Source organism: Echiichthys vipera (assembly GCF_963691815.1).
Source record: "Echiichthys vipera genome assembly, chromosome: 2".
NCBI classification, from domain to species: Eukaryota; Metazoa; Chordata; class Actinopteri; order Perciformes; family Trachinidae; genus Echiichthys; species Echiichthys vipera.
The window spans coordinates 18,243,407-18,264,073 of NC_139827.1; the positions used below are offsets into that span (position 1 = coordinate 18,243,407).

Consider the following 20,667-nt stretch of genomic DNA (forward strand, 5'->3'; position numbering starts at 1 on the left):
CAGAAAAACGTGTGTACGACCATTTCCTGGCAAACTTCAGCATTTATCAATTTGGACGTGAGCGGGAGCTACGATCAAATCTCACGTCTGGTCTGAGATCGTGTACGCAAATTTCAGCCTGTGTATTTGCGGTGCAGCACAGCAAAATCTGGCTGAAAATAATGAACAAACATCAGCTGTCACTAAGCATAAGCAGTCACATATTAAGAACAGATCAAAACGGATTCTTAAAACGAATAAAAAAAAAAAAAATTGTGGTTGGAGCAATTGATTGTACTCATGTGCGTCTGAAGGCACCATCCATGAATGATTACGCATTCATCAATCGCCAAAAACTACCACTCGATAAATGTACAGGTGATTTGTGATGCCAAGCTATCACTTTTAAAAGTGGTGGCCAGGGGCACACACACGATTCTTTTATATTTCAAAACAGCTCGGCTCCAGCCCCCCGCGACCCCGACAGGGACAATCGATTGAAGATGAATTAATGGACGAATGTGTTGGCGCACGGCTGCAGCAAGACGCACTGCAGAGCCAAAGTCATCTCCTCTGTTAGTGGCTAGCCTCGATAAATTGCATTAACTCAAAAAAGGTATCCTCTAACGGAATACCTAATAACCCCGCTGGCAAACCCCGCTACAGAGCAAGAGCGCCGGTGTTGTGCCGTATTCAGCACCCCTGCCGTGAAATGCACCCCCTCGCATTATAGGTGATATTCTGGATCAGAAGGCTGTTGTTTCGACCTATAGGAGTAGTTTATATACTGGTAACCCACAACAGTCAGCACATTGGTTACTTACAGTCTTTAAACTATTTTAAGAGTTTAAAATCACAACCTCTGATAATAGCGAACCCAAACAAACACCTTTTTGTTTGTTCTGTGGAAATATACTGCAGCCATAATTACAAAATGAATTAAATGGATCTTTTGATCAAGTTGAATGTATTTGACTTAGCGTTACCTAAATATAATCCCAGTTTTTCTTGCAATTAATAGTGTGTACTTTTAATTGTGTTACCTGTAAATAAACTACTCCTATAGGTGGAAACAACAGCCTTCTGATCCAGAATATCACCTATAATGCGAGGGGGTGCATTTCACGGCAGGGGTGCTGAATACGGCACAACACCTGTCCAACAGTGCGCAGACATGCACACGGGTCTCAGTGGCGCGCTGCTTCGGGTTGACTGCCTCCGTTATTCTTTTCCATACAGCGTTTTTACGGGCCCCTTTTATTCCACTCTTAAGACTGCCAAAAAGCACATCTTTATTTTGCTCCATCTCGGATGTCAGGATGCCGATCTGTGTGTCGGAAAAGTTTCTTTTCTAACAAGTGTTTTGTCTCTCCGTGTTTGACCTCAGTGGGCGAGGCCTCCGAACCAGGAATATTTAAGGACGTAACATGTTAATGACGATCGAATTCAGCCGCCGCATTTATCAAGGCCCGCTCATTCGTACGCTGAGATTGGTCAGATACTAATGTTTCATAAATCACACGTAGGTCCTGTCCTACGACCAATTATGCGCTCAGATCCGCGCCTGTTTTCACGCAAGATTGATAAATCAGGGCCAATGTCTTTTGGTTTGGGACTTTTATTTGAATGAAACAATCTATTTACACACATCATCTTGGGCTCTGGGATGATGACATTTCATAGAGTAAATGATTCATGAACAAACAATCAGCAAATTAACTGATAATGAAAATAATCGTTGCAGATACAGGATTGATATCCCTCTGGTAAGTAAAAAGACATTGAGTAATTACAGTACATAGAATATCATGTATAAAATATGACAAGTATTACGGTTTTCAGTCAATAAATTACTCTAATCTTTTTACAAAAATGTATAATTTGTGTCACTCCACTGTTAAATAGAATTATAAATACATTCAATATTTAGAGCTCATAAACATGCTTTTATATTGCATTTCATTATTGTTAATGTAGTGATTTCTTTTTTTTTTTTAAAAAGACATCAAACAAAACATTCACATTATATATCCAGGTCCTGTAAGTTTCCCCAGCTGGATCCCACCTTGACTTTGGCCTTAAGCTTTACATACAGTTTTACTGCTGACTCCATCTCCCTCTTGACTATCTGGGCAACCTGACAGAGACAAAGAATTATGTTTATGTGCTTTTTTTTTCATTCAAAAATATCTATTTGTTATCTCATCACAGGCAAATCAGTTACTGCAAATGTATGTTAGTTGTAATTTTTTTTTTAGCGTGAAATGAGACATATCAATACATATCTTTAACTAACCTGCTTTCTCAGCCCAGAAGCAAATCGCTTAGATGAAAATCAGTCAAAACAATTGTCATACCTGTATGAGGTCTTCCTCTTTGGTTTCATAGATGAGCTCATCGTGCAGCTGCAGAACGAAGTAGGCTCCTCTGAGTAGAGACGTCCCAACCTTGTGTTTATTGTTGGCTGTATAACAAACAACAGCAGACATGAATAATTTACAGACTTTGTAATGCCACGGTGGTTATCTTATTCTGAATGCTGCGTTTACACAGTATGGGGAAAGTAGATTAATTGTACGTCACCTGAGTGTGTGTGCTGGTGAGAGAGTGGAGCTGCAGGATATGTTTTTCGTAGTCGTTTCTGGATGTTCACAGTGGCAAGTTTAACAATGTCTGCCGCTGAACCCTGTACTGTTGTGTTCACTGCCTGACGCTCTGCCTAAAGACAGAGAAGTTGTAAATATAATAGCGTATAACAAAACAAAAACCACAGATTCAATGTTCTTGTGTTTTCAAATGAATGTCTTTGGATTAGGAGTTGAAAGTGTGACTGGTAGATAGACTAAAGTCTGAACTTTATGATATACAGCACCCTCCATAATTATTCGCACCTCTGGTTATGATGTGTTAAAAGCCTTAAAATAAATACAATTTTTATTGTAGTAGCATACTCTCACACTGAAAATTGTAGAAAAATGTAACCTTCAAATCAAATGAATTTTAAGGTGGGAAAGAAAATCCCTGACTGAGAAATAATTATTCTTCATAAAATCACCTGTTCCACAATTATTGGCACCCCTAACAATTCCTAGGAAATAAATGTAATTAAAGTATTTCTGTCATTTCTACAGTAGTTAACAAAGTTGATCAGAGTATGTAGGAGCATTTAATTAGTAATTCTTAACATGCTGTTTCCCTGGGGTATAAATATGACGTGACAAGGAGGCCATTTCTCTTCAACATGGGAAAGACAAAGGAACACACTGTTCAAGTAAGGCAGATGTGTGTCGACCTTCACAAGTCAGGCAATGGCTACAAGAAAATAGCCACTCGCCTACACCTGCCCATTTCTACGGTCTGAGGAATCGTTAAGAAGTTTAAAACAACTGGAACAGTGGTAAACAAGCCTGGAAGAGGAGGCAAGTTTATTTTGCCACCATGCACAGTGAGGAGGATGGTAAGAGAAATAAAAAAAATCTCCAAAGCTCACTGTTACAGAATTGCATCAAATGGTTGCATCTTGGGGTCACAAAGTCTCCAAAACAACCATCAGGCGCTATCTACATGCCAACAAGTTGTTTGGGAGGCATGCACGGAAAAAACCTTTTCTTACCCAAAATCATAAGCACAAACGTCTGGAGTTCGCTAAGCGGTACTGGCCCTTCAACTGGGACCGTGTGCTTTGGTCAGATGAGACAAAGATAGAGCTTTTTGGCAACAAACACTCTAAGTGGGTCTGGCGTAACAAAAAAGATGAGTATTCAGAAAAGCACCTCATACCCACTGTGAAGTATGGGGGAGGATCGGTGACGCTGTGGGCCTGTTTCTCTACCAAAGGCCCTGGGAACCTTGTTAGGGTGCATGGCATCATGAATGCTTTGAAATACCAGGGCACTTTAAATCAAAATCTGGTGGCCCGAAAGCTGAAGATGGGTCGTCACTGGGTCTTTCAGCAAGATAATGACCCTAAACATATGGCCAAATCTACACAGAAATGGTTCACCAGACACCGAATCAAGCTCCTCCCATGGCCATCTCAGTCCCCAGACCTCAACCCCATTGAAAACCTGTGGGGTGAGCTGAAGAGGAGAGTGCAGAGGAGAGGACCCAGGTCGCTGGATGATGTAGAGAGATTGTGCAAAGAGGAATGGTCAAAGATCCCTCTTTCTGTTTTCTCCAATCTTGTGAAACATTATAGGAGAAGATTATGTGCTGTTTTGTTGGCAAAAGGGGGTTGTACAAAGTATTAAGATCAGGGGTGCTAATAATTGTGGCACATCTGATTTAATGTAAAATAATCATTTCTTAATGTGGGTTTTTTTTCCTTCTGATTAAATGCACTTGAGTCAAAGGTTGGATTTTACTCTTTTTTTCATTGTGGTCCTATATTATTTAGAAAAAAATGAATTTATTAGAAGCTAAAGAACACATCTTAATCAGGGGTGCAAATAACTATGGAGGGCGCTGTATGTCTTCATGATATTCTGTTAAGGTTACTCTCTTTTATACTGTCCGTGTGAAATGGAAGAAAAACCTTGAAATTGTAGGGATGAAAAAAAAATTATGGCACCTACAAAGCTACCACTGCTGCAGTGCTATCATACCTTTTCCAACACATAGACCTCTTTGACACGATCTCTCCAACTTAGAGTGACCAACCCCCTTGCTTGTTTACAATTTACAGCTTATAAATACATTCTGTCAAGTTCTGATGGATGAGTATGCTTACATGTGCTTTGATGTGCGTATTGGCATTAGTGATCCCTGGTAGGTATCTCCTACGTCCCATCAGAGTCTGAACATAGCCGTTCTTTACACAGTTCTTCACAGTTTCTCTAAGAAAAGCATTGATCCCTGAAAAACAACACAGGACATGGATTAGTCTTCCCCGGACATCTGTAATGATTGTACTCTATTGTATGTGCACATAAACACACAAATCACATAATCACACCAAATTTAACACTAAAAAGAGTAAAAACAATACAGAATTACATTATGAACAATTACTTGTGCATGTAGGATTCTACTGCCACAAACAGCGGTGTATACCTTTGTATCTGCCCTTAAAACTCTCTATGTAGCAGGCCGCGTCATTCTCCTCCACTCCCATTTGCTCCCCCAAAGACTTGGGTCCCATCCCATAGATAATGCCATAGCAAATCTGCAAAGACAAATACACACCAGAGAGAATGCATATGTGTCCATCCATTCATTATCTGCCAAGCTGCATCCTACCTGTTTTGCCTGTTGTCTGAGGTTGTCATTCACAGACTCCGGGTCAACACTTTTCCACTCAGCGGCAATGCAACGGAACACGTCTGCTCCTCCATTCAGCACCTGGCAACGCACACAGTTCATCATTTATTTTACCTGCTTATTGATTATTGTAAAATGGTGTTTCCTTGATATTTTCTAACCTGAAGAAGGCGTTGATCCTTGGAGAGATGAGCCAACACTCTCAACTCCAGCTGAGAATAATCAGCTGCCAATATCATCCCACCTACAGCACAGACAGACACAGCTGGTAAAGCAGTCTGAGACATGATTACAATGAGAAAAGATGATCACCCACATAAAGCCGCTATATCGTCATAGTAACCTGAAAAAGGTACGAAGGCATGTCTCATGCTGACAGAGAAGGCCGGGCCTTGCACTGCACGTCCAGCTACAGCTGAAGGCACCACAGAACGTCTCTTCTTCCTGGAACATAACAGTACAAGCATTAGTTAGACAAAAGTGTAGTAAGCTTAACGCTTGCTTAATGTGCTTTAATGAATGAATGTACTTCATTTGTTTTCTCAAGGCGGCCCTTGTAAAAAGTGAGATTTCAATGTCTTTTTGATGATAAAGCATGTTTAGGTGCTATATAAATAATGTCAAATTATCAAAATGTCAGTGGACAGAGATGCGCACAGCCTGTATTCAGAAACTGTGCCTTTAAACAAGCCGTCAGGACTTCAGCACATTTGAGATGTCACAACTATACTAGGCAGAAAGGCACTGCAGTGCTGTTGCAGTCAGTCCCCAGCTGCAATGATGGTGCAGAGACGCAGATGCTGAAGACCAATCAGAGCAGACTGGGCTTATTTTGAAGGGCTTAAAGAGACAGGAGCTAAAATGGCGCGATTCAGGAAGATTGTGAATACAGGTATATTCAGAGACACAGAATGAGAAGTGAAAGTGTTTGTTTTTTTACATTAAAGCTGTAAACATGTTCTAATAGAAACCCCAAATTAATGTATGAACCTTAAAAATGAGTATGATATGTTCCCTTTAAGTTTATCCAATAAAGTGAAAGTTATGATTTAAATATAAGCTATTTTACATTCTTTAGTGACATACAACAATCTCACATTTACCCCTCAAGTACTCCCTCAGTGGTTTAACACCACTTTGAAAGGCTCAAAGATCAGGTGCAGTGAATTTTGATGTTGACCTACCCTGTTTTTGTGGTCATGTGGCAGCTGTCTTGTGAAGGTGGGCTCTCCCCCACGACCGTGGGCATGTAAATCTCAAAGTCTTTCGGGACATTCTGTATGTTGGGCTCAGTGAAGCTCACTCTACCTGACAACAGAATGAGCTGGGTCACTGCATGCTTTAGATTTACTTCAAGGAAAATTGTATTGCACAATGTATGAATTTACCATCAGTGTGTTTACATGAAACATATTGTAAAGACAGGCGCATGTAATGTCTTTGTGTGGGTTACCTGTGGCTGTGTGAGTCTGGGCGATGGGGTATATTCTGTCCATGGCCAGTGTGGTGTGGTGTTTCTTTTCCCTCTGCAGGGGGAACACCACTTTAGTCAAGGCATTAGTGATCCGCCTCCACTCTAGAATAACACCTGGCAACGGGTGCAGGGGGCGAAGCTTCTCCAGAACATCCTGCCAATCATCATCATCAACATATCATCAACATATTGAACACCTCGAAGATATAACCTCGTCTTCCCCAAAGAGTATAATAAACATAGTAATTATCCTTGATGGCAGCAGCAAGAATATCACGTAATGCAAGGTACCTTGGTGGTGCTGAACTGCTTTCCAAGTCGTACTCTGCCGCCACCTCTCCTCGTATAGCCAAGAGTCTTCTTACTTTTCGATCCACTCACATCACCGTTTGGAGGCAGGTGTAGCTCTAAAAACAGCACCTACAGTAGCAGTAGGTTTGAAAATTGTTAAGTTTTACTATGTTTTGTTGTACTTTATTTTGGAATTTGATTCAAAAACATGTCTGGGATGAAGAAGATGTGTCGGACCTGTGCTATGTCATCGATGTTGGTTAGGGAGAAGCTGTGTCCGGCCAGGTTGTAAGCCTGAGACTCCAGGGTGGTGAGTTTGGCTTGCATCACATGCTTTTGTCTTTCACACTCTTCGACGCTGAAGCCCACACCATTCAACTCCAACAGAGCCAAAGACACCTGGGAGGGCATCTCAATGCTCCTGAATAAGTCTGACAAAAACATTACAAAAATTGTTAAATGACTACAGTTCTCCTGCAGGTATATTGCATGAATGTCTGTTGGAGTGTTCTTTATACCAAGCATGCCGTCTTTCTCAAGCAGGCCGGTGAGATGGTTCATGATAGAGTGTACGAGCACGCTCTTGGTCGCTGCCCTAACACGAGGACAGTGTGCATGCGCGTTCCCAAGTCCGTCCAGCAGAGCTAACTCTTCAGGACAGTAGACAGTCACCATGTTGGGGAGGGTCCTCTCTTCGCTGCCAGGGTCCAATAGCCAGCACGCAACCTGTAGTAGACATTCCAACCAGAGTCACTTTGCTAAAATGTCAGAAACAAACTTTACAATGCAGCAAAGATGTTTAGCAAAACAACATCTACTAAGAGGTAAATTAAAAAAAAAAAAAGAGGCCTGAGAGTGGCCTGAATATATTCAGCAAGTTGGGGCCCGACAGGCTTTCAGACATCTAATGCATTGCTGTCTTCCACAGTCTCACTTTAAATACCATAACTAAGAGTCAAGAAAAAACAGATTTCCCTCACCTTAGGATCTTCACAGTTTCCCCCCAAGCTGATGCCACAGCTCAGGACTAGCATCTTGTACACCTGGATGATGTCATACGTGACAACCACACCTCCTCTATGACCTGTTGATGACCTGCTCAGACAGGTCTTCGCCTGCTGCAGCCTCTCACTTACTGGCAAATCATCATCCAGTGGAGGAGGGGCCAGACTGGAGCTCAAACCTGAGGGGTAACAGAGAGATTGAACTAAGGAAGCGCTTTTGAGTGCGCTCGTGCATACAGGCATGAACTGTATGTGTGTGTCTATACCTTTGCTCTGCTCTTGCTGCAGAGACAGGTAGTACGCATCTCTAGCTCCCCAGCAGACAGACAGTCCAATCAACACCAAGCCATCACTGTCTCTTACTGGGAAACCATCGGTACTCTGGAGCGCCTGGTGAGCTGCTGACGCTGCACAGTTAACACATGCATGGATGAGGAGACTGACTACAACAGGAGCTATGCTTATGATGTTCTGAATATGTCATTAGTTGTAGATAATGACGCAATAACACAAATGCAAGAGAGGAGACTTCAAATACAGCAAAACTTGACAGAAGACGTCAATCTCTAGGATAGCGCTTAGCAACACACATTTACGACAAGCTAACGTCATTTGTGTACCTCTTTACCAGTTACCTCTCTTATGTTTCCCTCCTATTTCCTCCTCAGGCTGCTGTCTGTGCTCCTTCTTTTCACAGGCCAAGGCCAGAGAGTACCGCTCTTTTGTTTTCCACTCATTAATGAAAGTGTTGAAGAGGTGCCTGTCACTTGCCACATCTATAATGGAGAAGGTCCCTGAATTGCTGGAACAGAGAGATGCATCCTGGGACAGCTGAAGAGTGAAGCCTTCATCAGTCACAGGTGATTCTCCATCAGAGGGAGGCTTCCGCCGGTGGGAGGACGGAGAAGCATGGTCCCGGGTAGGGCTGAGATTCTGATCGGTGAGTAGCAGGGGTTTCGTTTTTGAACCCTGAAGCTGTTTAGCGTCAACGACTGATGGATGATCCCTGGGTCGTGGGCGAGATTTAGGAGATTTTGTGATTGATGGTTTCCTGGCCAGGAGGGTTGAGGGGGTTGACTGGTTGAGTGGGTGAGTGGTGAGAGGCGACTCGGTGGATGAGGTCGTCAGTTTTACTCTGGGTGTTACAGGTGGTGTTTCCTGAGTTGGGGGAATAAGATCACCAGCAGAGGCTGGTCTCTCTCTAACATTCTCACTATCATGTCTTGATGGCTGTTCCTCTCGAGAATCTTTCTCAGCAGCAACAATCGGCGCTTTCGACTTTGTACCTTTTCTCTCCACTGAGGGCTGAGGTAGAGTTGTAACCTCTGCTGTAGTTGCAGAATTTACGAATGCATGAGTGGCTGTTATGGTGTTTTGGCAGGGCTGGTCAGACATACTAGGCCAGCGGTCAAAGATCTCTTGCAAACCAGGGCTGCAGTAAAAAGAGCTTTCAGATGAGTGTTGGACTTTATTATCATTAACATCATCTGAAAGTAAACCATTAGGTTTCGTATCTACTTGTTTCCCCATTTCATTCATCATTTCCTGTTTCTTGCCTGTTGTTTTGTCATTCTGTGCATTACTGTTATCTTGATTACCCCCTTCATGTTCATTTTGAGTTGTGGTTGTGGTTGTAGTGGTGGGTTGTGGCTCTATCTGACTGGATTTAGGTTGTGATTGTGACAGCTGTTCCTCAGGCAGAACACGGTCTGCGTTTTGTTGACTGGCTTCTTGAGTTTTCTCTGTGTGTTTGAGCAAATTCTGCCTCTCCAGAAAGTGTTCCCCCACCAGCAGTGAATCACCCCACTCTGACAGGTTGAAGGAGGACTCGCCCCATTGGACTGCCTCCTGCTTTTCCGCCTCCTGATTGGCGAGAAGCTCACTACGTCTTCGCTCCTGAGTTGATGGAAGAGGGTCTCTGATCTCCTTGTCACCGGACTCCTCTTGATCTAATTGGTCATGGATCTGGTCTGGGCTCAGAGCAGCCAGCAGAGAGCTGTCAAACAGGCTGTCAAACAGGAAGCTGCTGCTTCTGTTAACACTCTCGGAGGCATCCGGATAGGCGTTCTCATCGCCACCTTCATCTTTAGCTTCAATTACATTATCACCAACTGGATCTGGAAAAATCTGGAAAAACAACATTTTGATTTTTAACAGGAATAGTTCAGATTTTTTTAAATGGAATTGAATGAGGTGGTGTGGTGGTCGGCACACACTCAGTTTGAAGAAGCAGACAGGAATACTGTTAGGAAGTTAAGCAATGTACTGCTATGGATAAGGGCAGCAGCCAAACGTACTTTAGCCACCTAAATAACCAATCGGTTTTAGTGTTTAGTGTGGTGGAACATTTTCACCGCTTTACCTTGCTGCCAGACAGGCTTGTTTAAATTTAAGCGGGGTAACTGAAAACTTTCTATGCTCTCCACAAAGCCACCAGACTCCATTGAAAAAAACATGTTTGTGTTATTGTGTGACTTTGATCCTGCCTAACCAATCAGGGCAGCAGAAGACCAGCAACTCCTGTGATCTGCAAAGTAAAATTACTGTTTTTCTCAAATGAGTCTTGTGACTTTGAAAAGAGCATAGGGCACGGCATCAGCGCCCCATGCGTAAACTTGAACAGGCCGGACTGAGAGAAAGGTAAATTGGTGAAAGTGTTCTAAATATTTTCTACAGGTGGCTTAAATACATTTTGCTGACCGCATCTACACCAGTACAACTTCTTAGCTTCCATGCCAGGACTACTGCCTGCTTCTCCAAACTGGGGACGTGCTGACTGCCATCCACTGCAGTCAATACACCGACTATGGATAAGTACCTCATTCAACCCCATTTCAGAAAATAATGTATGTGATGTTAATGATCAGAACATAATGGATGATTCTGGTCACTCACCTGGTGGCTGGTGTTAAGGATAAGCTCCATCTGGCTATCTGTGAGAGAAATATTAAATCTGGGACATGCATTGTCAGGGGCTTCAAGCCTTATACTTCCCTCATTTGTGTCCTCATTCATCTCTACAGCTGCTTCTACGGTTTCCTCCTCTCTTATCTTCTCTGTTTCCACCGACCGACTCATACCTCTATCATTCCCATCTCTTTGTTGGCATGCCAGCTGAACAATGATTCTTTCCGTCTGAGTGTCCAATTCAAAGCTGTCACCGAAACTCTCTTCTCTTTTTTTAACATCACCCCCAGCTTCTTCATCTCCTGCATACAGCTCGGGAGATGAAAACTTATTTACCTCTCCGCCGTCCATCCTTCTTCGCTTTGCCTCAGGGGAGAATAAGGGAACAGAAGCAGGAGAGTTTAACATATCTGCATTTGTAGTTGCAGAAACACCAGGAGGGGTTTTGAACACCAAGCCAGGAGCTTGACCAGTTGTAGGCCCCTTGCCTGCAGGCACTGGATTTTGGACTAAAGTTACCACCAAGGGTTTTGAGTTTGATGTCTGTGGTGTCACTACATTATCTTGTAGGCTTTTGTCAGTTTGTATAGTGTGGAGGACTCTGCTTAAGGCTCTTGAGTGCTTCAGTCTACCTGGAAGCACAGGTGAGGCAGGAAGCCCTGTGGAAGCATCTCCTTCTGATGTCCTTGTAGGAACACTTTGCTCTTCTACTCGAGATATTGGAGCTCTGAACCGAGGAGGAGGCATTGGGGAAGGAGAGGGCTGAGGGCGTGTCATTGGTAGCAGCAGGGGGGTAGATAAGACTTCAGCCAATTCCTGTGTCAGGCTTCTTTCAGGAACAGGACCTTTTGATTGATGACTCTCTGGTCTGATTAAGACAATCCTTTTACTTGTCTCCCCTTCTTTTAGCACTGCTTTCTTACCCCCCTCCCCTCCTCGCCTTGACATTGCGGGCTTTTGGCTTTCTCTTTTTTCATCTGGATCTCCTGTGTCATCTGCCATTAATAACTTTTTAATTGTGTCATCGCTTTTTGTTTCTTTGCTTTTTTCCACTTGCACTGCATTATCCATTTGTCTGACATCTGGATCTGTCCTGCCTACCTTTCTGTGCTCCTCCAATTTTCTGTTTTCTACCGTGTCTTCAGGGTTGGACTTCCCTTGTTCTCTGTTGGCTTCTCCTCCTGCTTTCTCCATTTTACTTTCAGAAATCCCTTTGTCATGTTTATATTCTACCTTATTCTTCTCTCCAAGTCTGCCAGTTTCTCCACTCTCACTTTTTCTTTCCTCGTCTCCTTCCTGGTGATCTTTATTATTGTCCCCCTGTGCTTCATGTGAGCTGAGATATGAGGCAGATGATGTTTCTGAGTCGGGGCTGTTTACAGCAGCAGCCCCAGGAGGATGTGTTCTCGGGTCCCACTGAACTCCTAATTGGGCCAAGTCTTCCCGAAGGAGGAGCCTTGCCTCAGACACTATCTCAATAGCGGCCTCCTGTTCCGTCAGAGCCCGACCACCGGTGACCCAGACGCAGCGGAGGCTCCGTCTCTCGGCTGCCTCCATCTCACTCTCATCCACTGCACGCTTAGAGCTGAGACAGACAAACAGTACATTGGCTTTACGTCTGGGTACTAGTTTCAGGGTTATTATAGCTTGTTGTGCTGATGCTACAGCTGCGCATACTTTATAAAAGTTAGAGTTTAAAGGGGAATTTCATTGTTTTTGACCTGGACCTATTTCCCCATGACTCAACTTTTTTTTTTAATTGGTTACAGTATTGAGCACAACACAGCAGGGCCACTCTGAACTGGGCTGCAATGTAATCGAACAGGCTCAGATTGTTATCATAAGTGTCATAACTGACTGTGTTATGGAAAGATGGTGAAGTCTTGTTCTAAAGTCTTGTTCTGAAATCTCGTTCTGAAATCTCGTGGGATGTTGCCGGAAGACACTGGAGTATAACTTCGGAGAGTATTGTGAAGCATAGCTTTGTGTTATCTAAGCGATGTTTATTAAAACAATGGTTCGTTTTTGCAATTCTGAATTGTGCCAACAATATGTTGAGCTACACTTCACAAAGCTTTCATAGACTAACGTTACCTTTGGATGCAGACGGGCAGAAGTTGTGGTTAGTTGTGCTACAAATGTATTCTAATAGCTCCGGATACACTGCAGTTTGACTGGGACACTGCTGCCAACCAAAATGGAGAAGACACGAAACACAACACGAAACACACAAAAGAATGGCAAGATGACAGCGACTTCTCCACCTTTCAACAATGTAGTCAGAAACAAACTGAGCCTGTCCGTGGCAAAATCAAATACTTTTGTTGGACGTATATTTGTCGGTGCGCAACTGCCCTGTTTGATTCAATTACAGCCCAGTTCACAGCAACCAGGCTGGAGCACTTGCACTCAATACTGGACCAATTTTTTTTAAAAAAGAGGTGTTGCCATTAGTCACTTAAGCAGAAATAGATGGGGACAAAAACGTTCACATCTATTTAAATAAATTTGTGGTTTGCATTTATTGTAACGGCATAACTCTATTAATCAATGCTGGTTTCTAACAGCCAAACACCTACATGTGATGTTCCTATAATTGTGCTTCTTCTATGGTAGCAGTAGTATCAACATCAGTGCATTTAAATGCATTGGACTGAAATTGAATTAACAGCTGCATACATTTAAAAATTACTTTTGAAGAGGCAGGAGTTAATTTTGCATTATGGCACTATATACTATCCTTTCAGCGTGCATGCCCCAAGTACCACTGATCTGTCACTGGCACTGCATTTGCTGTTAAGAGACTCATACCCTTGTTTACCTAATATGCATGTCTTAATGGTACACACAAACAAACACACAGCTACCTCTTAAATGGGACAGCATTCCTCAAGGCTTTCTCAACATCAGCTAAAGTGGCTCTGGCTAATTCCGCGACAGTACAGAGGCCTTGTGCATACAGCGACCTGGCTCGTGTTGCGTTCAGCAGGGAAACCCTGACCAGGTCCACCAGCTCTCTCTGGACTCCGAAGCTCAGCCTGGTCTGGTACTGGGACAACAGCAGCTCCATGTTGTGCCAGCCCAGACGCTTGCAGAACACCGTCACCATACCTGAAGTGATCACAGCAGAAAGGTTTCTGTAAGCTGTACCACTGAGCATATGATTTAGAGTCATTGATTTACTTACGTGTTGCAAATTGGTTCTGATTTTCTTTGAGTTTTTCTGTTTAAACTGATAATAAACACCATAATTTGTATGGTATATACTGGAACCCTGACAAACTTGTTCCAAGAACACACCCTCTGAGTCTGAATTACACCAGGACGCCATGAACCCTCTCACAGTAACTTGATGCAAGAAGCATGAGCACTTAACGAGACTCTGAAAGAAGCATGTAGTCGAAACATAACCTAATGGAATTAAGTCTATTCTGTTTATCTGGCAGTCTAAAGTGCTCCTGCATCTTGCATCAAGTTACTATTGTTGTTACTGCCCTCCCATTTTTTAAGAGTCGGTATATTCTACAGTATAACATGTCCTGTCAGCAACACTCTTCAGCATGTACCTGCATATGTAGAAGCAGACTGCTGGAGAGACTGTAGCTGCCCACGATTGCAGTTGTATTTGGATGCCACTGTTCCCAGAGGCACCTCATTCACCAGATCGTGTAGTACAATGGTGGTGAAAAACCTGTGAGGAGGTAACAAAGAGAGAATGTGAAAGACAAAAGTCGTATGTTAAAAAAATTCTAAAACTGTATTTGTTGTATGACTCTCAGGGGATAGATCCTTGAGTGGTTTGTGTACAGAACACAATAGGACAACATATAATAATATAATCATGAACAAAAACCATCCATAAACTAGAAGTATATATAAAGTACAGGTAATGTTCAGAAGCTGGTTATTAAATTAATCCAAAATGGAACATTATAAGTTTCATAAAAGTACCTTTATTAACCGTGACTATAATTTGTATTTCATTTTTTCCAAGCTAGGTTGTCACATTATTATACACATACAATATGTTAATCTAATTCTGATATTTTGAATTCCTTCCTGAACAGAAAACCAGCAAGACTATTTGCCAATATTATGATACATATAGTTTGTGTACTTAACACAGATATGTGCATTACCGTTTATGAATAGCCATCTGTCTACGCTGTTTCTCCGTCTTGGCGACGAGTTTGCTACTGACAGATCTTGCAAGAAAACCTTCCTGGACACCCACTAGCTCTGCTACTCTCTTCATCGACGATGAGAGCTGTTCCCACAGACAGAAGAACTGATACCAATCTATGGTAGTCCACTCTGCGTACAATGGGGTGATCTAAGAAGAATTTGGACATGGAATTTTACATAGTGCATATTTAGGGGGGCATTTGGTTTTGTTGTGAGCTAGAATTAAGATTTTGTAAGTAAAGGAAAGTATGGTTCCGGGATGATAGGGAGTAAATAGAGTTGACAGAAAATGATTAAGCAAGCAATTATAAAAAAAATATGTGTACCAGATACAGAATGTGCAAGTCATTTTCCAGTACAAAGCCCTTCATGGCCCGCTGGAGATCTGCAAATATTCCCAGAGCCTCAGGAGGAGACAGGGAGGAGGACAGGGTGGCAGCACCAAGTTGAGTCGGACAGTACCGCTCCTCTGGGTAAAAACATCAGGATATACAGCAGTTAGTGTAATAGCAAGGGTGGTTGAGCTTATACTCTTTACCCTTTATAATGAAATGACACATCATGCATGAAGACATAAAATGCTTGCATTATTATCCAAAACTTAAGTAAGAACACGTTTGCACCACTGTTTCAATTTGTTACTAAATGTCTACTTTTATTGTACGTCAATATATCAAGGATGCGCAATGAACATGAAGCAGACCGCACGTAGGCAATACCTTGTCCATCCTTCTGGATACTGATAAACTCATTCTCCATCAACCACTCAACACAGGCCTCAATAGCTCCTTTGCTGGTCTCTTCATTTGACTCTTTTTTGCTGTCACATTGAATGCTGGCAGCAAGTAGTGAGCACAAAGCGTATGACCTCACATCCTGTGGAGTGCTGGCTACACCTCCGACAATGATCTGAAAGTTGGGATGATTCAAATTAGGGTCACAAAACAATTCTAAAAAGTTAATCAAATCTGACTTCACATCAATGGCCTCCATAGGATGAGGCAACAGACTGTGGTCTATTTATGGTCTATAAGTCATTTCAATGGGTGCCAAGTTAATTTAGATATCAACCATACCTCTAGGATGGCTCGTAGCATGCTGGTGGTGACGCCTTCTCCCTCCCTTCTCACCAGGCAGCTGCTGATTGGCTTAAGAGCTCCCTTAAGGAGACTAAAACCTTTCTGACGCTCTGCCTCCTTACACACAAGCACACTCTCACCTGACAGAGGACAGGATGTGAGGCCAAAAAAGAAAGATGTTTTTAAATTTACTTTTCAAATTGACTAAACTGAACTTATTCTTAGCACAGCTTTATCTCCCATAGTTGTAATGCATCTTCTTCAACTTTGAAAAGCTCTATCTTAGGCCTAATTATTACTATTATTATTATTATTATTATAATTATAAAGGAACAAGCAATAATAAAAAGCTATTTTGCATCCTTCATCACTCCATACCTGTAGTGTCTACTCCTTTTCTTCCCGCTCGTCCAGCCATCTGTTTGTATGTGAGCGGGTCCAACAAGTGTCCATTGAAGGTAGGGGTTCGAATGATGACCCTGCGAGCTGGGAGATTAACTCCTGAGGAGAGGGTAGAGGTGGCAGCCAGGACTCTGACCATCCCCTGACGGAAGGCTCCTTCCAACACATCACGCTCATCGAATGTCAAACCTACAGAGACAAACTTTATCTTATTCATATCCTCTGCAAAAAAACCATTAAGCCTGCACTTTGTTTGTGTGTGTGTGTTCACCGGCGTGGTGGAAGGCCACCCCCCATGGCACGGTTCGCTGAAGAATCGGGTCTAAACCAGCTGGAGTTCGTCTCAACTGGGCTACGACATCCACTAGTCCCTCTCGATCCAGACACACCGGCTGAGGCTCTGTTTCAACCTGACAATCTGAAAGGATGAGACCAGAATCTAGACTTAGCGCAAACAAATCTTTAGAACAAGCAACAGTTGGAACTCACAATTAAATATAGTATGCACAAAACATAAATGATTTTTTACCAGTATGTCTGAGGTTATAGAACTCTCTGGCGATGCCGTCTACCAGTTTCTCACACCAGTTCTTCGAGGGGCAGAACAGCAACACAGAGCGGCCCTCTCTCACAGTTTCATAGCACAAGCTCACTATGTGGTCATCATCACCCTTATGAATACACACACACACACACACACACACACACACACACACACACACACACACACACACACACACACACACACACACACACACACACACACACACACACACACACACACACACACACACACACACACACACACACACACACACACACACACACACACACACACACACACACACACACACACACACACACACACACACACACACACACACACACACACACACACACACACACACACACACACACACACATATATATATATAACACTGCTCTAGAGAGAGTAGGTTTCATTCATGCTACCTGATAAGACCTGAACTACACTCTTAATTACCTTAATGTGGAGTGCAGGAGTAAATTGCCGGACCACAGAGAGGCTCTTGTCGTAGATGTTGCAGCCCACTTTGAGATGCTCCTGCAGAGGCACAGGTCTGTAGTCTGTCTGGTAAAGCTCTGCACCTAACCAGCTAGCCAAGAGGGAGAGATTAGGCAAGGTGGCGCTCATACCTATAATCTGTACGCCTTCAGAAAGAGACCTGCAGACAGAGTTGTACAGATTAACAGAAGAGCTTGGATTTTTAAACACTGAAAGCTGTTAGACTAACAAACACAAACCCAGTGGTGTTCTTCTTTTGCGCAATGTAGCGGATTTTGGTTAAGAGCAGTTCTAATAGGTATCCTCTTCCAGAATCTCCAACCATATGCAACTCATCCACCACCACCATGCCTAATAATACATAAAATAACACACTTCTTAAACTCATATTATCAAACTCAAGAAAACACACTGCTACCACTGGTATATTACCTAGTAGATCCATGCTGTCCTCTTCAATGAGTCTGTTGATGAGAGAATTGGCTTTTTCAATGGTGCAAACAGCCACATCCAGCGCTGTGAACCCTCCAGCAGCTGAGGTGCTGCCCATATATCCCTCCACACGAATTCCTGCCTCTTCAAATACACTCTACGGGGTCAAAGATACAAGTCTGTTAGATAGAGATGTATTCACAGACGGTCAGCACAATGTTCATACCAATAACATCCATTCCGTCCAGCCCTCCCTCACCTGAAGATAGTGCATCTTCTCTTTAGCCACAGAGACAAATGGCAGAATGAAGAGAGCTTTTCTTTTAGTCTCCAACACTCGCTTCAAAATCAGCAGTTCTGACACTAGAGTTTTGCCAGCACTGGTGGGGGCTGTAAAAGAGGGAATATAAAGCCTAAAGTGACCCCAGCAGTGACCGACTCTGTTTATCACTTTGTAGAGAGAGCTTTAGTTTCTCACCAGAGTATACCAGGTTACCTCCCTGCAGCACCTGTCCAACAGTGAGGCATTGAGCCTGCCATTCAAACATGTGAGTCACTCCGTGTTTCTGGTAGCGCTCCAGGACAGGTTTTGGTAAGCCCCAATTGCATAACAGCAGCTTTTCAGCTTGCCCCATGGGAGCACACAAGGCAATGCCTATAGTAGAAATAAAAAAGCATATTGTAAAAAGTGACATTTCCATGTCTAATAAAGTAGATCAAAGTGCTATGAAAAATACTGTGAAAGTATCAACATGTACAAAGTATATAGAGTATATACACTGGGGATCAAAATGAGGGAACAAAGTATTAATATTAAAAATACCTGATTAGAGTTTTGATCTCCAGTGTATATACGATATATATGTATATTTGCCTTGGGTCACCCCAGCAGGTAAATTCAGCCATGACAGGGTGTCAACAGAGTCAACAACACAGAGAAACAAGAATAATTGCAGGAAATATCAACCTTAAAGAAGGTTTTATAGTTGTACTTCACCTGGCTGAGGTAGAGTGTCATTGAGAGTACTGAGGTCTAAGCCACTGGGGACTGTGAGCACAGAGACAGACTGATTCTGTAATGACGGCTGGAGTTTGGCCCTCTTCATGGCAGCTGCAAGGCGGGTGGGGCTGAACAAGATGTAGTCCCTGGATACATCCAGAGGTGGATCAGCAGTCCAATTCAACCCACTTTTGTCTTTTATACGAGGAGAGCTTTTTCTTCTGTATGCAAGTGTTTGCCTACAGAAAAAAACATTTGTTAACAGTGAAGTACAGAAGCGGATAATCGAAACAAAAGAAAAACTGGGTAAGAATGTGACTCACTTGGTGGAGCTGCCCGCTTGCTGACCATTTTTTATTTCTTGACAGGATAACCCATTGATGCAGGCAGAAGCTGGTGACGGCTGGAAGTTCTCTGTGCCCTTCTGAGCATTATCCACTTCCTCAGAGTCCTCACTGAAGAGAAGCCTCTGTGCAAGGTCTTTGCAGTCAGCTCTCCATCCTGGTCTCTTACAATCACCTCTATGCCCACCGACTCTTGTCTGGGTGCTGGGGGCTCTGTGGGGTCCTTGACCTGTGGGCTGAGGTGGTCTGTCAGCCCCCGAGGGGCCAAAGACTGCGGATGATGCTGGCTCTTCCTGTGCACCTCTATTTACTGTCGTTGCACAAGCATTGTTAGTTGCAGGCTTCACTGGATCTACAACATCCAACACCTGCAGCATCTCTTCATCAAGAGCTAATGTGGATTCTCCCAGTGGAAACACTGCTCCTCCATCCTAAAATGGAGATTAATACATGTCAAATGTGATCTCCTTGGATGTGGAAGAGAATCAGAGATGACAAATAGAGTAAGAGGGAAAACTCACACTCACCATGGGCCTGTCTCTGCTAATGTTTGTTTTTCTGTCTGATATGTTATGAGTGTTCTGCAGCAGTGTACCCTCTTCTGGTGGCTCCTCGGGAGCTTGGAAACTGCTCAGAAAAATGTATGTCGATCGATACAAATGCTACAAAGATTAGACGATGTCTCTAGGCAACAGGTGGAATGTGGTCATAATTATCCAAACTGTTTTATCAGCTAACACTGTGAATAAAATAATACTTACCCTTTTTTCTTCTTGATCTGGTGCTGCCCCATGTAGCTTTTCTTTTTCAGGGGAGGACCCGAGGTACTCATACTGAAGTTGTACTGTTTTTGACAACCGCGTGAGTGGGTGGATGTTCATTAACATGACATCGGTTTGACGCTTGACGCGAGTTTATAAACTTTCTAAACTTGCTGTAGAATATATTATTTTGTTTCGCTAACGTCAGGTGTAAACAAAAAACATGTTGAGCAACGCTGTGAAATCAAAAAGCCCGCCGGAGTGCCGCCCCGGTGCTCCACAAAAACAGTTCGACGGAACAAGTGCTTGAATACAAAGGTTCCCAATAGCACCCCCAGGCTACGCTACCACGACTACTACTGCTGCTGCTACCACCACGACTACTACTAACACTGCTGCTGCTACCACGACTACTGCTACTGCTACTGCTACTCATACTGCTGCTGCTACCACGACTACTACTACTACTACTGCTACTACGACTACTGTTACTACTACTGCTGCT

The 20,667-nt window shown here is 43.1% G+C and overlaps 1 protein-coding gene across 1 annotated transcript; it reads right to left on the minus strand.

The window, feature by feature from the left end:
* Nucleotides 1–2,002: 2,002 nt before the first annotated feature.
* On the minus strand, nucleotides 2,003–20,233 carry polq (polymerase (DNA directed), theta; the record flags this gene model as incomplete). Its single annotated transcript, XM_083937286.1, has 35 exons — nucleotides 2,003–2,116; nucleotides 2,337–2,443; nucleotides 2,563–2,698; nucleotides 4,709–4,833; nucleotides 5,032–5,143; nucleotides 5,218–5,319; nucleotides 5,400–5,482; nucleotides 5,582–5,682; nucleotides 6,423–6,546; nucleotides 6,692–6,866; nucleotides 7,004–7,132; nucleotides 7,241–7,434; nucleotides 7,522–7,729; nucleotides 7,984–8,186; nucleotides 8,274–8,414; nucleotides 8,643–10,134; nucleotides 10,903–12,499; nucleotides 13,782–14,025; nucleotides 14,481–14,605; nucleotides 15,054–15,247; nucleotides 15,426–15,568; nucleotides 15,819–16,008; nucleotides 16,176–16,318; nucleotides 16,557–16,769; nucleotides 16,852–16,998; nucleotides 17,110–17,251; nucleotides 17,584–17,785; nucleotides 17,865–17,976; nucleotides 18,058–18,214; nucleotides 18,317–18,447; nucleotides 18,536–18,712; nucleotides 19,055–19,296; nucleotides 19,381–19,832; nucleotides 19,929–20,028; nucleotides 20,163–20,233. The coding sequence occupies 35 exons, from the start codon at nucleotides 20,231–20,233 to the stop codon at nucleotides 2,003–2,005; spliced, it is 8,328 nt and encodes a 2,775-aa protein (XP_083793412.1).
* Between the last annotated feature and the right edge of the window lie 434 nt (nucleotides 20,234–20,667).